Source organism: Rhipicephalus sanguineus, chromosome 5 (genome assembly GCF_013339695.2).
Source record: "Rhipicephalus sanguineus isolate Rsan-2018 chromosome 5, BIME_Rsan_1.4, whole genome shotgun sequence".
Taxonomy (NCBI): domain Eukaryota; kingdom Metazoa; phylum Arthropoda; class Arachnida; order Ixodida; family Ixodidae; genus Rhipicephalus; species Rhipicephalus sanguineus.
The window spans coordinates 164320704-164341056 of NC_051180.1; the positions used below are offsets into that span (position 1 = coordinate 164320704).

The 20353-nt window shown below is 44.6% G+C and overlaps 1 protein-coding gene across 1 annotated transcript; it reads right to left on the reverse strand.

Moving 5' to 3' along the window:
- Positions 1-268: 268 nt before the first annotated feature.
- LOC119395055 (uncharacterized) lies at positions 269-10758 on the reverse strand. Its single transcript, XM_037662349.1, has 2 exons — positions 10331-10758; positions 269-670 (listed from the first exon to the last, which is right to left on the reverse strand). The coding sequence occupies exons 1-2, from the start codon at positions 10751-10753 to the stop codon at positions 269-271; spliced, it is 825 nt and encodes a 274-aa protein (XP_037518277.1). The 5' UTR covers positions 10754-10758.
- Positions 10759-20353: the final 9595 nt, after the last annotated feature.

Below are 20353 nucleotides of genomic sequence, written 5' to 3' on the forward strand. Positions count from 1 at the left end.
CTAATGCACCTGTGAAGGCCGGTACACATACCCTGCATCGTTCTGAAGCATCTGGGACACGCTCATACGCAAGGACAGACTTGTCAAGTTTGTTGAAGCGTTCTGTTACTGTACTGTAACTGTAACGTTACTGTTCTAATACTGTAATGGGGCGCCAAGTGCACATGTTTATTAGATGGATGCATCGAGAATAGGTCTCCTGATTTTTCGCTGCATAAGTCTCATGAAGCTTCCGCATCAAAGCATTCTGAGGTGTTAAACGTGTCAATCATCTAACCTCGAACCAGTAAACGAAACCAGTCTGGCCCATGATGCGCCGGAACTCGCGCAGTCGCAGACGCTTGTCGCGAACTGTATCCGCGGCGTAGTTGAGTAGCAGCCACACGACGCCCAGCTCGAACGCGAGAGCGCTGAAGTCCCGGTGCATCACGACGATGGGCTTCCGGGCGGTGCTGAAGGAGCGCGTTCGCCAGGGGTAACGCGGCTCCGGCCTGCCCAGCGCACGCGCCGTGAGACGTAGGTGGCTGTCACCCAGCAAGCACAGCAGTGGTAGCACGTAGTCTCGTCGCAGCGGGTAGTAGCCACGCCGGTCGTCGCGGTCGTCGAGCAGGTACATCCGGCTCGTGTTGTAACGAAGTGTGTAACGCAGATCCTCCGGAGGCTTATCATCCTGCACAGTGGTATTGAAACAAGGCATAGGTTCACGATTGGATGGCGGCTTGAAGAGGTGAAATATCCTTCAACAGGTTGTGTCACTGCAGCCAACGTTTCGACAAGCGGTCTTGTCTTCTTCACGACAACAGTTGACGCTTGAAGAAGAAACGACCATTCGTCGAAACGTTGACTCGAGCGCATCCCCCGGTTCAAGGATTTTTCACCTCCGCTGTAGTAGTAGGATGCTTAAGACGCACCCTAGAACGCATTCACTAAGTTACTGCCGATTGCCACATTTTTTTTTCTTCCCGAAGTGTCACGATATTTCTTTTATGGTTATAATACACTTGGCTAAAGAAATACTGACATTCCACAATGTCGGACCATATTAAGGGTCGCATGACTTCTTCCTGTTGGTTTGTCAAAGTCGATTTGAATGCCGCACAAATCGCGAGCAGAACAAAATTCATTGTGGTTATAGTGCCTTCTTCATTTAACATTAAAATTTCGCCTAACTAATAAATATACTTTTCTGTATCCCGCGTAGTGTAACTGCTCTACGGACTTATGCATTTAACATGCGCCGATTCTCACAGGCATTGCGATTATCTGTGATGAAAGCAACTGCACCCTGGGGAGAGATGGATGCGCTGTTATGTTGCTCGTTTAAGCGTAGCTAATTGGCAGCCATTAAGAGTGTAGGGGGAACATCATGTATAATACACGAAGCACTGCAATGTTAACAACGACGGCAGACAAGAACGACACAGGCGAAGCGCGTGTAACAACTGATTTAATGAAACGAAAAGACAAAAAGGGGTGTGCACTGCTATAAAAGGAGAGACCATTGTGTGTTTTATGTTTATGTCCTTGCCTACCCGTTTTTGCCTTTTCGTTTTATTAAATTAGTTAGATGCGCTTCGTCTGTGTCGTTCTTGTATGCCGTCGTTATGAACTTTGTAGCAGTGCCTATTTGATCCATTACAAGTGAACTGGGACTTCGTCACTTGGCCCATGGAGGTCGCAGGCGTGCGGCCTCCACACACGCACACGCACGCACACACACACGCGCACACACACGCACACACAGACACACGCTCGCATGCACACACACACAGTTCAATATTTTCTCATTTCACCCGTGGACATATACGGGGACTACACATCAATCAGGATACGTCGGTTATGAAAAGTTGAATAATGCAACAATCAAAATAACAAGCACTCTATTATACGATATCAGTCGAGCAAAAAATAGTGTAAAAGAGAAATATCGTATCTGCTGCCATTTTAGCTGCGACTAACAGAAATGGGGCGGCCGACGAACTGGGGTTCTTTAACGTGCACCTAAATATAATTACGCAGGCGTTCCTTGTATTTCGCTCCATCTGGGTTTTATTCCGTTGTTTACCCTTTTATGAACCAAGAATCACCACGTCACTGCGAGACTACCGCATTTCCAGATGTGCCCGAGAGCTTCCACAACGTGTCGCCTTGGATATTGGGCACTCTACACTGTAAAAATAGTTGTAAATTTACAGATAAAATACATGAGATTTCTGTACCGCGAAAGAAACTTTCTGTAAATGTGCCATGAAGGAAATCTGTTAAAAAGAGAAACCGAAGTTTCCTGTTATTCGTGACCTTCAGCGAAACAAAGGGCTCATTAGTGAACCTCCACAGTTTTAAATACTTCAAAGACTACAAATGTCCATGAAATAACATTTCATGTTTTTCTGGTTTCTCGCACAATGCTATTTTGATTGATTAATATTCAGAGCCTTTTCTGCGGTTCTACGTTCATGCCTCGCGGGCCCCTACATTTACAAGATGGCTACCGCTCACGTCGAAGCGCGGCTACGCATAGCTGTAGTGTAAAGCGCGGCTACGGCACCCTCCTGCTCCTGCTTTTTGTGCGTCTGTCATTGAAAGGTGGGTGGTTTGCTTCTCACTAGACTTCTTTAAAACAAGAGCTCGTTCATATGCCTGCCCGCTTTCGAAATTCGATCTCGCGTAGTTTCTAATTCAGCGTTGCGTCGGCAGCGCGCGCGACCACAACGTTGTGCGAGAGCCGGAATTCCTTCCATGCTTCGGTAGAAATACTGAAGAGGCCTTGTAAGTGGATGCTTGAGGGAACGCCTGCTGTTGTACCACATTTATTTCTTTGCTGGTAGCGGCAGCGTACGTCAAGGTATGCGAATTTTACTTGGACGGTTGCAGAGCGCATATTTGAGCGTTCGCAGCGCACTTCATGTGCGTTTTCTGCAGACAGCCATTAACGAGGTTTCGCTGTACAGAATAATGAGAGGTATTTGTTTGCCTTACCAGCTTTGTTTCTTTATTACGTCAAACCTGTGTATTCTGTGTTTCTGCACCTATTTATTTTTATGCTTGGCCCGACTTTCTCTAAAAACTAATGAAGTGCGTGTAACTAACTCAGCTAACCGAGCGACGTTGCAGAGCATATAATTATTTCTTTTTTTAATAAAAGTGCAAACGTTTCCTTTTTTTGTGTGTTTATCTGCGTGTAATAGGTAGATTTCTCCTGCATAGTGAACATGGCCCTGAGCAATGATGTTGTGGCTCGATGTACGGCGTTTAGTGTTTTGTAGTGATCAATATATGATAAGTTCTGCTTGGTTGTATAATGCTGTGTATCTTGAACATTGCTGGTGGGAATGTGCGAACGCATAGCTTCTTGGCGTAGTATCATTGGATGACCTTCCTTACGAAGCTTTAAGTTCCTGGCGGGCAATAGATAACCTAGGTAAACCTAGTTTACCGAATGGACGTGTGGGGCACATCCACTCGGTAAACTGATACCTCGAGTGACTAGCCAATGGGGCACGGGCTTGACGTGTACACGCACTACCTTGCGTCATCGCATTCCGCCTGCTTTGCGGTGGAGCACGTCTTCTCTTCGGTAGGAGAAATTCGGCGCGTTTCGGATTGGCGTGTTCTCTGCTGAAGCTCATGTTAGATACGCGGTTGCTATCCGTGGTTTACACACTACGGCGTGAAGCCGTGAACACCTCTGGAAAGTAGGCTCAAGTGCGCTCGTAGTACAGGCGGTTAACCGTGGCACATGTCACATGTGATCTTTCAGTGACCACCAACGCCTACGCCACTGTTCTAGCCGTGCGTAAAGGCTTATTATGGACATCGATCGTGACTACCTTTGAATTATCCCTGTTTCCGGACAGGCGGACTTTGTATTTAGTGGCGTATTGAAGGGCGAATGAATCTTTCGTTGGCTCTCGCCCGTTTTCTTCACCAATGCTTGGCGGCAGTAGTTAGACTTCCATCGTTGAACAAAAGTACCGACACAAATTTTGAATGACGCAACCAAGTGACGGGATGTGTTCGTCCCTGAACGCAAAGTTTTTTAGCTCTTTGAGGCGCACGTTCTGTCGCGCGTGAGGTTTAGGGCGTCCGAAAAAAAAAAGACATGCGCACGTTTTCGTCGACAGCTTTAGAAGGACATCCGTTCTATACCTCCGCCCTATGGACATGTAGGCAGGCAACAGAAAGAGCCGCTTGGCAGATAACAGCGGCTCCCCAACTGCTCAGACGACTGGCATATGACGAAATGGTCTGTGTGTTTTGCCAGCTATGCTACCGCGACAGATGGGCTTTGTTCATTTGACGGCGCTGTTCCCTGCCAAATGACGCCATGCGAGACAAACTGTAGGTACGCTAGTATTACCACTGACAAAATAACATCTACTCCTTTAAGCGCATCACTCCTTGAATGAAGCGAATTGCTCATCAGAAATGCTCTGCGATTTATAAACATTCCCAATATTCAATAGATTTTGAACATATATATTGTGTTGCTCTTTTGCGGAGAAGCAAATTTCATGCTATATTAGTTTACAGCACGTAATAGGCAGGAATTGGCGTACCACGGTGGGGGTTCAACCCCCCCCCTCCATTATTTGTTAGATTTTGCATGTGTATATATGCACGCACGAACATACATAAAGAGCGGGTGAAGCCCCCCCCCCCCCCCCCCCGAAAAGAATTTCTGGTTACGGCCCTGCAGAAAATAAAAGCCAATTGACCCTCTGCTTTTCATAAAACGAAGGACATTTTGCTCCATCTCAGGTGGCAAGTTTTCCCAGATTGATACAGATCATTGGACAAATTTCTCCACCACGTGCCCTTTATAAATGGATTCCTAGTAACGAAAAAGTGTGACAGAAATCGCAACTTGGTGGCTCGCTAGCCCAAATAATGAAATAGTCGACGCGAAGCAACCGTCATTGCGAACGTCATTGCGCATGCATTGTTGATTTCTTGCGTAAACACTTTCTGCAATGGAGGTTCACTGAGCGCGCCCACGGGCTCAGGTGTTATTCGTCTGCATGCTTAGTCTCACGTCCGTACAAATGCGCATGCCTTTAAAGGCTTTTTGAAATAATTAGGAATATGTTTAAATTAGGTATAGCATTTATTGTTAAATATTCATTCTCTCTGAATTGGCAAAAATGATTGTTACAGACAGGCATTAGCTTCCTTTCCTTTCTTTTTAGAGCTTTACAGAAGTGCTTACCGTTATAACATACTTTTATATTTCTTTCGGTAATTGCAGTTCTTTTATTTATTTCAGCGATTTGTCTGCAGTCTCTGTGGTACCACCAAGACGACTATGCCACGTTTCATGAAGTATGCCACACTGCACAAAAACATGAATGCATTCTGCATGAAGTGCCCATAGAACAGTACAGAAAAGTGTCCCGAGAGTTCCTTCTCTGAGCTAGTGCTACGAGATACCGAGGACGAAAATAGGACTGTAAAGAAAACGAAGTCCAAAAGGATTTACATGGTTGTGTGTCATGGAAGCCCAAATTACCGGCGCTAAGACACAACTAATGGACCACACTAAGTTGGCACTGATGCTATAGTGCCCTAAGGTGGTGCTGCATCTCGAGCTACCAGAAGGTAAGAGGATTATTTGACAGTGGCCTGCTCCTCAAATTGTTCGCTGCTTTAAAATACCTTCTACTATTGAGAGCATTTATTTATTTTTATTTTATATCACATCTACAATGTCTGTAGTTCAATAAAAAATATTGTCTAACTTTTTAATTGTCTTCGTATGCTTGTTTGAACTTCAGGGTACAGGTGTTTTAATGGCTACTTATCGCATAATTAACTTCATAACTTTTAATATTGCAGGCCAGTACAAGTGAACAAAACGTCGGAGACGTGCCGTGCTCCCATAGGTACCTTATTGCCGAAGGTATTGTTAGGTATACTTGCAATATATTGCTAAATATTTCTAAACAGGAAATAGTTTGTTCCAGGAGAGAACTTTCTGACTGCCGGGGCATTTACCATCTGTATTGATACCCATGCTGTGATCTAATCCACCACACGGTGCCAGGCATTCAAGCTGATGTTTTTTACACACTTCGCTTTTACTGTTGAATACCGCAAGGAGGTCGGCCTAACCCTGGAGTACACACAAAGGCAAAACTTAATGTGATTTTTCTGACTTTTTCAACAAGATTCATGCAACTAACTTAGATAAAGCCACATTAGTTAGTACAAAAGTAGACAAGGACTGGGGAACTTCCAATATTTGATACAACACTCCCATTTGGCTAAGTCAATGAGGGTTCTGATAGAGGGTATGACTAAATGGAAATGTTCAGCTTAAGCGTAAAACTGTCTACGGGAATCCTGAGCGGTCATGAAAGATTTTAAATAATAACGTTAGTATATGGAACGGTTGACGTGTGAAGTAATTTTAATCACTGTTTAATGAGGATTTCGAAGGGGCACCAAGTAACATGAAAATTTTCATTCTTTTAAATAAGAGCTAGCACTTTTTTATGCAGTTCTGCTGCCGAAGCAAGGTGTGGGCCCGGGCTAGTTGGTATACCATAATTGTTAGCACAACGCAGAAAGAGAAACAGTAAACAAAGGACCGACGAGGATTGGTGCAGTCAAGCGAGAATTCCCTGTAAGCAAAACGTCTATAAGTTTATTTGGCGTCTATAGCTACACACGACTTTTTCATATCTCTTACTGTTTGCAGTGGAGAACATGTGCACGCATGCGCTTTAGGATGAGTATGTTCTTTCCCTGATTGTCTGGGCAATGCCATAAAATCCATGGCGAAAATTGTGCCCTTGATGTCCCATCATCCACTTTGTCCGGGTCTATCGCGCTACAATGGTTTCAGTGTAATTTTTAGCAGATCTAAATTGTGAAACCCATAGTGCCTACCATGCAATCATGCGTGTGCACTTAAAAAAAATCGGATAGTTCAGCGGTGTTCTCTGGTCCCAGCAAGCACATGCATTGCTTAATAACACCTTTGTTTTGTTTAATAGCATGGTAGCTTTGTTTTGACTTTGGGCTATGCGCGCGCAATGTCGCAAAGCTCATACATGGTGGAAGCTGTTGAAGATGAGGACATTCAGCGGCACTCCGCAAGTTCACATAAAACTCGCTTGTTACATTCCGATGGACAAACGATCAGTTGCTGGCCAATTTTTCGGCGACAAAATTATTATCACGTGAGCGTGGTGGTGTTGCTCGCGGAGGTACGTAATAAGGGACGGGTTGAGAAAACGTTTCGGCTTAATACACGGGGTCTTGGGCCGCGGTTTCATTGTGAACGATGAACCTAATGACAGGAATTGTGGCTTTTACTCTTATGCAAAATAAGCACTGGATTTGCGCATTCATCAAGAAAAAGAAAATGCATTGATGTAATAGTAATTTGTTTATTTTTTCTTGATACTCTCAATGATTGGGCATTCGGTTAATTCAGACGTTTTTACCGGACCCGTGAAATTCGAATTAATGAGCTTTTACTGTATTTGGGCGAGTGTTTAAAAACACATGAACCTTCCTCTATGAGGAGCATTATTTCCTTTAAAGTCCTTACACTGCAATAAATGACATTGTATGAACCATATTGCAATTTTATAGAAATGAATCTCCGTCTGGATCATGAGGTTATTTTTTTAACTGATTCCACACAAACCTTAAAGAGGCAATGCGAGGGTTTTTTGAGCGCTCTACCAACATAATCAATGCTGTTCTCAGTGTGGCCCATTATGTTCAGCATAGTCATGCAACATCCTGGTGCACTAAAAGTATCATTATTCGTTTTCAGGGCAACCGCAGCACTCAACCCTGACAGAGGGAGCAAGGTTGAGAAGTCAAGGAAGCAGCACCGCCTCACACCACAAATGACCAACTTAAGCAAAGCTCTGCGAGACTATGAATGCTAAGTGTTACAACAAAAAATTTGCAGTGTCATTATGAATATACCGTATTTACTAGAATTTAAGCCGATGTTTTTTTTTTCTTCGAAAAAACGATCTGCGAAAGTGGGGGGTGGGGGCGGGGGTCGGCTTAGATTCGAGTACAATGATTAAGTTTTTTTTTTCTGGCCTTGCGAATTTCACGGGTCGGCTTATAATCAGGGCCAGCTTAGATTCGAGTAAATACGGTATATCTACACATTTTCCAAACCAGTTTGAATCTGCGGTGACAACATGTACGCAGTTTTCGTTATTCTGAAGCTGTTTACATGCAGCATTTCCTGTGCTTAAATAAAGATTCGTTTCTTTTACAATGAAAGGAGAATCTACTGAAACGTGCCTGTTTTTTGCGTTATTTACTAGAGTGCTGGAAGCAACACCTCGCCGGTGTAGCTCCAAGAAGTTCATTATGTCCACTGCGGTAGTACAGTGGCTCCGGTGCTCGGCTGCTTACCCGAAAGTCGCGGGTCCGACCCCGGCCGCGGCGGTCGCATTTCGACGGAGGCGAAATGGTAGAGGCCCATGTACTGTGCGATGTCAGTGCACGTTACAAATACCAGATTGTCGAAATTTCCGAAGCGCTCCACTACGATGGGCCTCATAATCATATCGTGGTTTTGGGTCGTAAAACCCCAGATATTATTAGATGCGAAGTATCTTAAGGCGCAGCTCAATCCGGTGGTGGTGGTGTGCGGCGTGACCACCCTTACTGCGCATGCGCATACCCTCTCCACACACATCCTCTCCGCTCACCCTTTCCCCTCCCCTCTCCACTTTCCCTTTCCCTTCCCCTCTCCACTTTCCCTCTCCCCCTCTCCCCTCCCCCTTTCCACTCTTCCTCTGAAACGCGGGCTAGACATGCCGAAATTCTCTCCTGCGCAACGCCGCGATGAGCTCGAGCGCATGCGCGTCCCCTCCGCTTCTCTCTCCTCTCCCACGCTGCCCCCCTCTCGCCCGCCTGTCGACCGCGTTCCCCGCTCGCCCTGTGAGAATTAACGGCCAGGCTAGATGGAAGATACGACGCGCGTAGCGTCCCTCTTCGCGTTCCACGACGCGAGGTTGATAGCATGCCCAACGAACGCCAACGGAACGCGATCGTGCAAGTGCTCCGGCTTCGCATCGCCTCATGGTCCCCTTTAGCGGGAGATGGTGTAATTTTTTAAAAAAATTGGAATATATTTGGATTATGCAAACGCAATATAATGGTATTTTTGCCATTGCATTTGGCTGAACAAAATATTTTTGCGCATCGCTTGTACAAGTGACGTAACTACTTTTTAATATGAGGAATGCTTTTCTATGACAATATATATAAGCTGATCTTTATGCATGAAAATTATGTTCCCGATTTAAAATGCAGTAATGAAATAGCAGGAAGGCAGTAACAGAAAACACAGCCTTTGTGACTCGATATCCGAACTTGTACTTATAGATAACGTTTCTGTAAACGAAAACGGACACTATTAGCGAAATAACAAATAAATGAAAACAGAAAACAGATTTTTTCAGTGTCTGAAAACTGAAACATTTTTTTAAACATAAAATTTCTGTACTGTAAAAGAGAAAATAACAGTAAAATAACAGAAAGAAGGCAAACAGAAAACCAAGTATTTTTCTCTAACGCAAAACTGAACATTGTGTTTATGCAGAAAACTTCTGTAAAGTAAAAAGAAAAAAAATCTGTTAAAACACAGAAAACTTCAAAATAGAAAACATAGCTTTACAGAAATTTTGTGGCAAGAGAGCTGCCTGACAATTTCTGTTTTTTTCACAAAATATTTTTTACAGTGTAGTTGGGCTCAGATTTGCGATTTTTAAATGCACCGATCACGCCTTCTCAAAATGTTCTCCTTATAACAACCTAAATGGTTTCATAGGATGCCTCCATTGTCTCATTTTAGATCGTGTTTCTGACGTGCTACGATTACAACTGATTTTATTAGCTTAAACACAATTTCCCTGAGGCACTCAAGCATTGCCAACTCGCACAACTTGCTTGATGGGCGGCTATAATGAGGGCCGCCGCGGAGGCCTAGTGGTTACGGTGCTCAGCTGCTGATCCGAAAGACAGGGGTTCAATCAAGGCCGTGGAGCTCGAATTTCAATTGAAGCGAAATTGGACGGCTGTGAGGGAGAAATGCTAGGAACCGGGTACTGCACGAATGCAGTGCCCGTTAAGGAACCCCGGGCAGTGGAAATTATCTGGAGCCCTCCACTAAGCTGTCTGCCTTAGGCTGAGTCACCTTGGGACTCTAAACCCCATACACCAACCAACCAAGCAACGCACTGTAATCATCTTTGAATCACAAACAGGTGATTCAATGACCGTGTGAAAACGTAAATGCTATCCGCAAAAGAAAGAAAGAAAGAAATGAGTTGAGGCATCTTACTGTTTTGCGGAGGTTGTCGAACACGATGACTAGGTCGAATGCGTCCGAATCGTTGGCTCTGGTGCGAGCGAATTCGGTGACTGACTGCGGATCTTGGAAGCCCACGAGGCCCTCGACGGGGCTGTACTCGCGAAAGGTGGCCTCCATGAGGCGCATCGAGTAGGGTGCGTGTGGCGCGTACGCAACCCGTCGGAAGATCAGCTGCTTGTCGACCACCGTGCACGGCCAGTCTACCAGCTGGATGCTGCTGAGCGGCACATCGCGGAGCCGGTCGGCGAACGGTGGACCCGTGGTCAGCAGGAGCACAAGGCAGAACAGAGGTCCGAGCAGGCACTCGGACAGCGATAGCCAGCCTTGGCGAAGCATGGCGCGCACGCACAGCTCCTTCCACACGACCGTCACCAGCTGACTGAGTGTGCCCATGTCTGCCTGCTCTACGGGACAAACGTGTTGAAGGAGTACTGACACGAATGTTAGACATTTTCGAGTTCTTGCTCTAAATAAAAATACTTGTGTCGAGAAACCTCAAACGAGTATTGTGGTGGCTGGGAATGCATCGAATGTATTTTAATTACCGCTATCGAGGGGGTGGCTTCTCAGTGACCTTTCATAGCAGTGTGACGTCACGCGACTAAAGAAACTTGCGACGCACCAGCGGCAAATCCATCTGCTCATGGTGCACATAAACAACGATGATTGAATTGTCGTCCAGTGACCCTGACAGTGATTTCCGCGATTTAGGCTGCATGCAGGACGCAGAGTTCGCAAACCCGGGAGAACTGTGTTGACTCGTCGGGATAATGTATATTGCAGTGAGGCTAGCTTGCAGATGCTCAGCGACGAACACGTCAAATTAAAACATTGTATACGTGTTATCCGACTCCGATGTGTGGAGAGCGTTTACACCGCATACCAAGGAAACGAAAAATGTCCCTTTTGCGATGTCTCAAGATCGTGCCAGTACACCTTCGAGAGCTACGGCGTTAACGGGGCACTCTGGACATGCAGAAGAGTCTTCTGCTGGGCCTGTTGGTAGATAGTTCGAAAGAAAGACGAACCCAGGCTTGAAGGACGCGCACAGAAGAGGAGAAAATAACACGAACACACACACTGGGACTGAAAACATTTGAATGGTGCACGACTTTCGAGGCTGGATTCGTCGTTCTTTCAATCTGGAAATGTTGCTTAGTAATATGAATATTGGGGCTAGTTCGTTAGGCACACTAATGCGGAAAGAGCGCGACTTCTCCAGACGGATACAAAACCAAGAAAAATGATGCGAACATATGAGCGCTTTTTTTAAACTGAAAATTTAATGCACACCTGAAGTACATAAGTCGCGGGAAAAATATAGTAACGACGGGAAAATATTGAAGCGTAACTTAAATTGCTGGCATTACTACACGTGCTCGTCTAGAAATGACGGTTAATTTTGTGACAAGCACGCAGATGGCTTATTGATACATGTTGAGCCTTCATGCGCTATCTGGTGATGCCATGCTCTCTGTGTAGTTCTTTTTGCTATCGTCCCCGTCTGAATAAACCACGCTGTTTCTTCATGACTGGGCACTCTAAAAGTATGTCTAGCTAAATTAATAGAAAACAATTCCATTGGAACACATTTTAACAAATGCAGTTCAACTGGATGCATTGGCGGGCTAGTTGGTGTGAAGACATAGTTTACACGCTTTTAGATGCTTTTTATCGCAAAAAAAAAAACAAAAAAGAAACGACGCCGCAAGACAGAAGACGTGGCAAAGCGCTACTATAGAGAAGACGGGACAGCGCTTTGTTATATCTTCTGTCTTGTGTTAAAAAAGCGCTATACACTCTAAGAAATTTTCCACAGGCGTAATTGATATCAACGCGTAATTTTCGATAATTTGCTGCCCAACAATAGTCAATAGAGCCTTTTAGCAAGTTACGGAAATACGGTACGCAAATACGGTAAGGCAGTACGGTAGCGTTCCTCCTTTCCCGCTGGTTGTGCTTTGGCCGCTCAACGACCGGGAAAGGAGGAGCGGTACCGTACTGCCTTACCGTATTTGCGTACCGTATTTCCGTAACTTGCTAAAAGACTCTACTGTGACTCACCTACGTAATATTTACTCGGGTAAGTGTCCAAACGTGGCTGTAAATATGTGTTCACATTCAGAAACATCGCATTCAGCAGTCTCCGGCTAGTTGGCCATATATTTGTCACTTCTTCCGCTGTTCAGCATTATTGAGCAAAGAAAGCTAACAATGTTTCGAAGCGAGCTCCTGCGTGCCTCGCACGCAACAAAGGAGCATTCTCGCGTACTTTTCTGCAGTTTAATCTTCTGAATGGTCGATATGGCAGCCTAAGAGATTGATAAGGCAGCGGCTTCTGCTACAAATGAGAAGCTACGTGATGCTGTATGCTAAATTAGTGAGAACTTGCTCAGAATAGTGAGAAAGTCTATATAGTTGTGCGAGTTATATTAGACTACTTTTGAGAGCGCAGTTGCCACGAACGCAACGAGCACGGGCCAACGTTTGACTAGTATTCTTGTTCACGTTCTGAAGCAGGGCTTTCTAAACACGCAATAAAATTGCAGCGAAATGAAAAATTTTCAAGAAGACTAGGCAGCTAGGTTATAACAAATGAACACAATTAGCCAGCCTGCGTATGGTGGCTATTGTCGAAATACTGTTCTTTTCTACCGGTTACATTGCGACTGATTTTTATCGCATCATTTACCTCTCCTCAATGAGCGCGCCTAGTATTAAGATTGTTGTGAAGGCAGACTGCTGCCTCTACTGGCTGTATGGCAGTGTTAATCGGCATACGTTGACTGTCATAAAATTGGGCATTTTAATTCGTCCGATTGAACAGCTTAACGAGCGAAATCGTCTATTGGCACCAGTAAAATCCTCTTACCACACTGAGCCGCAGAGATAATTCGTGGTGCCAATGTGCTGCAGCTGGTGGAACAGCACAGCATTGCGCATGTCACCCGATTAATGATTTCCTAAAATGCTGCGGTGGCTCGTTCTGGTTAAAAATGCGAGATGCCGCCAGAAACCATAGGAGAATAGGATATAGAAGCGTTGAATTACTTGCAGGGTGATAGGAGCTCCCGAATTTGTAGACGTAGATTCGTGCCAACGTCACCAATTGACGCTCTTCTTCTGCTTCGTCTTCGCGCAGGCTGCATGTGGTGCGCCACTAGCAAATAACACACGAGCTCTACGTGTATTTTTATGCAAGCGTGTCATCTGCGGGGCGATTTACTGCTTAAAAAGATTTGGGTTATTTCGGAGATTCAATACAGATAACAAAATTTATTTGAAGCGAAGCTATCACGGAGCATGTATTTAAAAGTATTCAACGGAATGTGATCCTTGCGATTGTTCTCATTATATAATCAGTCCAGTGATGAAGTCATGATTATAAGTCGCACATGGCATGCCTTGCTATGTGGTAAAGTGTGTGTGTGGGGGGGGGTCAAAATACAAACAACAGTTTACTCATGCAGATCGGTCAGTTGTTGACGCGCCAATATCAGGAATATGAAGGTCATGTTCAATTTTTTTAATGTTTTCTTTTTTCTGTTGTTCTTTCGGGGTGGGGGGGCAGGGGGAGGGGGGTGTTTAGTAGTGTTGCACTGGATATCTAAATATGCTGGTAAACAATATATGGCCCATCTCTCACAGCGCCACAGCCTTCTTCTGCGACTTCACAAATAGCGGATACTTGCGTAGTAGCAATTGCAAAGTAGATATAAGCGTTTTAAATATTAATATTATGGAAACATGAAGGGTAATTGTAAAAAATTGAGAAGATTGAAAAAAAAACGTTGAATTCGAAGTCAATTTCGTTTATGAGGTGGGGTAGACGGCCAGAGTAGCTCGAAGCTCAAGCGAACATTTCTATCCTTCTTGAAATGAACCTCTCTCTGTCTGTATCTCCATCTGTATCTCTCTCTATCCCTCTCTTTCACTTATTTAGGAGGTGTGTGCGCTTTATTGGTGTATAAGCCTATATTGTACTCGTCTAAACAGCTTATATTCCGTGATGTTATTTTGAATAACACCGAACACCAATTCCGCTCACTGGCGCTATTTCGTTGGTTTCTCTTGAGCTGAAATCGGGAAACGCCTGTGATGGAGAAATCGACACATGTATTATTTCTTTATGTATATTTACTAACAAATCCTTGCATTTACTAACATATCAAGTGCAATCAGTGCATGTATTTTTATCCGACGCAATGTAGAATGATATGAAAATATTTCTTTTTATGCACCACACCATTCACATGTGATATCAAATACTAAGGAGATTGTAGATACATGAAGTGACGTCTCAAATACGAAGACTTGATACGTCAAGCTTGTCGAGACAATAACCATAGTGGGAATCTGTCTTACATGAATAACTTAATTTTTTTCAGTTTTGAAAAGTGCTCTTGAAACAGTAATCCGCCTACTGTTTCCTTTCACTAACGTTCATTTTCTCTTTCTTCAAATGATGGATGGGGGATTTTGAAGAATATTACTTCAGTGCATTAAGCGGCTGAAAACTGATATAGAATTGAAGACATACTCCCATGGAGTGTCAGTGGCACTAAAACGTGTGTTTATAACCTAGGAAAGGGTACATAAAAAAACAGAACATTTTGGGCACAGTGAAAGATGACTTGCAGAAGGCACAAATGAAATGATTTGCTGAAAATAGAAGCGTTGCACTGTAGTGAATTTCTAAGTGTCCTTTCCAATTGAGTGACGCCAGAGCTCCCCCCGTCGACAAGGGGTACTAGTCATGAATGTCCGAAATTTCTGGACATGTTGCCTCCTGGCATGTGCTCTCGCCAATAAATAAAAAAAGGATAGAAAAAAGAAATGCCCAAGCTTATGAAGGGCTGTCCCGGAATCCACTTCCAAGCGCTGTTATTGCGACGTAGGGAACTAGCAAGCTGCGCGCTGGTCACAACAGAGACCTCTCACTCCACATACATTCAATGCATTCAATCTTTTCCTGACGTTGCAGATTGCTGGGCAATGTGCATCAATTCTGAGGTCACTTTTGGTCCCGTTTGCAGTCATTGACCTTGGAATCTTCGTCTGCATAATTCTGTGTGCAGAATCGTTGTAACGGAATGTTTAATAAAATGAAACTTAAACGCAAACTTTAACATTACGTAGGAAAATGCATCAGGGCTTAAATCTTAAAAAGCAAGTACACCTCCGAAGCCCTCTTTTTGGGAGGCGTAATTGATGACAGTACGGAACGCCTCAATTATTGTCGGTCTTATGGCGTTAAAAGAGGTCAACGTTTGTTTTTTGTTTGCATGTATAGCATTGAAAGCCCTGCGAGTTACTGGGGGTTCTTCTTTGATCAAACTGCCCCGCCACGGTGGTCTAGTGGTTATGGGGTTATGGCGCTCGACTGTTGACCCGAAGGTCGCGGGATCGAATCCCGACCACGGCGGCTGCATTTTCGATGGAGGCGAAAATGTTTGAGGCCCGTGTACTTGGCTTTAGGTGCACGTTAAAGAACCCCAGGTGGTCTAAATTTCCGGAGCCCTCCACTACGGCGTCTCTCATAATCATATCGTGGTCTTGGGACGTTAAACCCCTGATATTATTATTATTCTTTGATCAAACTGCTCGTCAGGATGGAACACAAAGAAAGAAGTGCGGCTGTTTAACCTCATTCTTTGATAGTTGTCCCGTGTTGGTTCCGTAATTGTAAGATGAACAACAGGGACGAAGAATGTGCGTTCGTTTTCTCTCTCATTTCGTCTGCCGCAGTATGCAATCGGTTATGGTGTTGCGTTGCTACGTTCGAGGACTGGCAACGGCGGCCGCGTTTTAATGAAGGTGAAATGCAAAAGCAACAGTGTACTCAGATTTCCGTGCATGTTAAGGAAATCCCGATGATCAAAATTAATCCGGAATACCCCGCTACGGAGTGCCTTAAAATAAAATCCTGGTTTGCAGGCATAAAACTGATGGCACTGTCTCAATGTACGCGTACTTTCACTCGTAAAAAGATAAATCGCTCATAAAAACAAACGCAATGCGGCTGTATGCTTGACATGTTGAAGTTAGCACCACGGCGGATAAATCCTCTATCCTCCCATTGCCTAGTATATATTGTAATATTTACAGTTGCCTCATTCCTGCGACCAATTCCAATGCCTCCCGCCGCAACACACGTCGCATTTATCCAGTGCAGGTAACGCGAATGTATTATACTATTTTTTTATGAATCCGGTTCTACTCAAGTAAAAAGCTGAGTAGCGCATGCGTGGTTAAATATACTTGCATGTACGAACATACGCATGCAAAATCACGTGTACGTATTCGCGTTCTCGAAGATTCGTTCTGACCAGACGAAGTTCCCGCCGCTGCTCTGACAATTCTGTTGTTCCTGTGCTTGGCATCGATTCTAGCCAACGCTTAATGCGCATCAGCTTCCAAGAATGCCCCAAGCACTGCGGTCGTACATGGTGCTTTCAAGGCTCCTACAATTCTAGGATGTCTTCCATGGTGACGTTCTCAAAGCGCGCACAGACAGGTGTGGCTCAGGCGGTCGAAGCCATCTGTGTTTTTTGCATTCGTTGTTTCATATAGTGAACTGAGATTAGGTCAGCTACAGTGGAAAGAGTGGAAGGAGTGTACAGTGGAACGAGTGAGGTCAGCTACAGCCTAAGGAGCGTTCCACGACCTCAATATTAGGGCCGCTGCGATATACTTGAGAGCGGGGTTTGCTTTATCGACCTTGTAGACTATAGTATAGTCTTCCAAACTTGCCTCTTACAGGTGTACCTGTGTCACACGGGCACTCTTGAAAGGCCATCCAGCCAATGGCCATCGAAACGCTCCTACTCTATCGACTCGAGGGAGTTTATTGTGCTGCTAAACGGCTATTTTTAATGGCCGTTGAGTTGTTCAGGCGTTTCTCGCAAATATTGTGTTGCTGTGCGAATCTTTATTTGCGTATTCATGTCTCCTAAAGTTAAGTAACATTTATTCCCTTAAAAGCGCAAATATGTAGGCGGCTATTGTTTAAGCCTTTCAATAAATTGTTCATTCGTAGTAATGAATACACATGTAGATTTTTAAGCTGTTGAGCAGCGAAACTGTAGCGAGCAATCACGGCAAGACGGCATGATGAAGACTGCTGTTGTCGAGATTATGTGCAGTTCGCACATTTCAGATGGCAAAAGCACTTTAATAAATAATTCACAGCGCTCACATATACTGCTTTTAAAGCATATTGGTGAGATACTTTTTTTCTAATCGTGAGCATACGAACACACTGTGAGCGAGAAGTCACGTTGGAGCTGTTTCCGCTCCCGTTGCCCAATGGCTATCGAAGTTTCAATAGAGTTGTTGGGTGCTCCGTTGACTCGATAGACTATTGTCATGGGGTCGTGACGTCGACGAAAGCAGGAGTCGGCGTGTCCAAGATAAAACTCGTTATTTGGCCAAACTTGTCGCCGGAAAACGGAAAGTGAAACTACAGCAATACACACTGCACACTGATAGCAGTGAACAGAGCATCGGCCGTCGATAATCTGATGATCGCGGTGACGCGCTGTCTTTCATACATCATGAATCGAAATTTCCAGCCGTATCATTGGTGATCGCGTAAACTCTAGAATAAGCCTGACTGTTCGCGTCATGTGCGCAATCTTAACAAAATAATCTACTACAATCTGGAATGTTTCCAGACATTCTGGCGCGGCTTGCGCGAGCCACTAGTAACACGTGTAAGGCGGCGCTAACCTAAAATATAGAAAGATAGGAGAGCGTGTGGCACTATTTACTTGACGGTCTCCGAAACGTGCCGTCTAGTAGCTCGTGCTTGACCATTGAGTCCATAGACAATCGATTGGAAAGCCTTCCAAACGCCCGTGTCACACGGCTATTCCTAACTATTTCAACAATTCTGGGGCATGAATTGCGCCAGCAAAGTGTCGATAAAGATACAAAACTTTTTGCAATGTGTGTCTTAAGTTTGCAATGTAATGGCAATATGGAGACGAAGAAGAGTTGAAGAATCAGAGCACCATCAGCTTACTTTCAGTCTTGTGCAAACCATTCACGAAAACAGTCAAGAATGGGATGAGAGAAACACTTTATTTTGATCAACCCGGAGGGCAAGCTATCTTCATGAAGGGTCTCTCTACGATGAATGAAAACCGTGTGATCCGTCATGCAATCGAGACATCTACACAGTGCAACAAACCTATGGTTTTCGTGGACAAGAAGGGGGCGTTCGATTCAGTAGAGATACCAGCAGTCTTGGAAGCATCGCGTCACCAAGGAGTACTTCGAACATGCCCGAATACTTTACGCGACATTTACAAAGACCACAAAGCTACCTTGTTTATGGCCATTCAGTTCTGCGCAATGCTAAAAGGTGGAGGAAGTGTTAAAAAAGTAAGACAGGCATTGACCCCTTTGTAGCACAAAGCGACAAAGAAACATACGTTAACGGTGCAAAAAGTCCTGCCCTTTGACAGAGGACGGGTTTAGGACTAGCTTCGCACAGGTTTCTTTCGAAAGTTCTCATCCTTATATTCTAAAACCTTGAGATGGAAATTGGACTAACGGAAACCATAACGAAACTAGAACTCTTGAAGTAGGCAAGGCAACGGTATTGGTACATGCAAGAGGAAAAAAAAAACATCCAAGTGCTTTTCTGTAGGGATTGGGAACGAAAGATAGACAATTTATAGAAAGAACACGGCGAACAAAGAGGACTCAATCATTTCATGAATAGTGCGAGCTTCCTTATGGAACAAAATAATTAATTGTTGGGCTAGTTGGTTCAACATATCTGGGTTGGGAGAGCGAAGGCTTGGAAGGAAGGACAGGACGACACAGAAGAACAGACGCTCAACTTGCAACTGCGTTTATTTTGAAAGACATCTCACCACGAAAACGTATGCGCAGGCGCGTCCCAGCGGATTGTCGCACACCCGATAACAAATTCCTGGGACAAATCGCGTTTAAAAACTACCATAACGCAGAAGGGTTGCGTTTGATCAGCTTTTACACTTATCCGCTGTGAAGGAACTCAGTTTCTTTCATTGTCAGATGCACCGAAGGTGCACTGATGCACGTGTCTACTGCAGCATTTATCTGGTCAGCCTCTACGATCTCCCTTTCTCGCCTGCCTTTTACTCTGCTCATGACGTCAGTCTCCTCGAAAAGTGCTCTGCATCCGCAATTCCTGCAATGCGCAGGAAGGTGCGCCCCATCATTCTGAGCTTTCACCGTGTTTGCATGCTCCCCTATTCTGTCGTTAAGACAGTGGCCCGTTTGGCCAATTTTATGCAAAATTTATCTTGCAAAGTTTGACCGTTTGCTTCAGCAAGAATTGAACCGCTCACTGGTTTTAAAAGTATGTAGATATGTCGATGATTTTATTGTTTTTATCGCGGTCCCCATCAACGCTTGCCATGAAGATGTCACTGAAATTGTATTGAATTGCTTTAAGCAGTGTTCACCCTCATTATCTTTCACGAAGGAAATTCCTGACAATGATACACTCCAGTTTTTAGATTTAGCATTGTTTTTTATTGTGACGACCACATTTGCTGGCAGGGGCGTAGCGAAGGGGGGGGGGGGGTTGGGGGGGGTTCAAACCCCTCCCCCGAATTTTTTCAGTTGTGCTTGCGTATATATGCACGCACACATACAAACGCACGCACGATTATACGTAAAGTATGGTTGAACCCCCCCCCCCCCCCGAAAAAAATTTCTGGCTACGCCCCTGTTTGCGGGGAGTATAAACCAAGGTTAAAAAATGCCATCCTTCCTTTTGACTCATCTCATACTAAACTAGTAAAAAGAGGGATTGCTTCATCATGCCTCCACTCGGCTCTGAAAAAATCATGTTCTCATAGAGCCAGCCTTAGCTATAACCACCAGATTTCGCGCCTTCTTACGTCGGGTTTTCCTTCCACTTTGCTCGTTGCCGTTGCTTCCACCCTTTTTAGACAGATTGGTGCCTCACCCAGCCTTACAACACGACAGAGG

What these genes read in the sequence shown, in the direction of transcription:
- LOC119395055 (XM_037662349.1), bottom strand. Translation starts at nt 10,753, where the DNA reads ATGGGCACACTCAGTCAGCTGGTGACGGTCGTGTGGAAGGAGCTGTGC. An exon ending in TCGACAACCTCCGCAAAACA is followed by an intron (nt 671 to 10,330) that starts GTAAGATGCCTC and finishes ACCACTGTGCAG; the next exon opens with GATGATAAGCCTCCGGAGGA.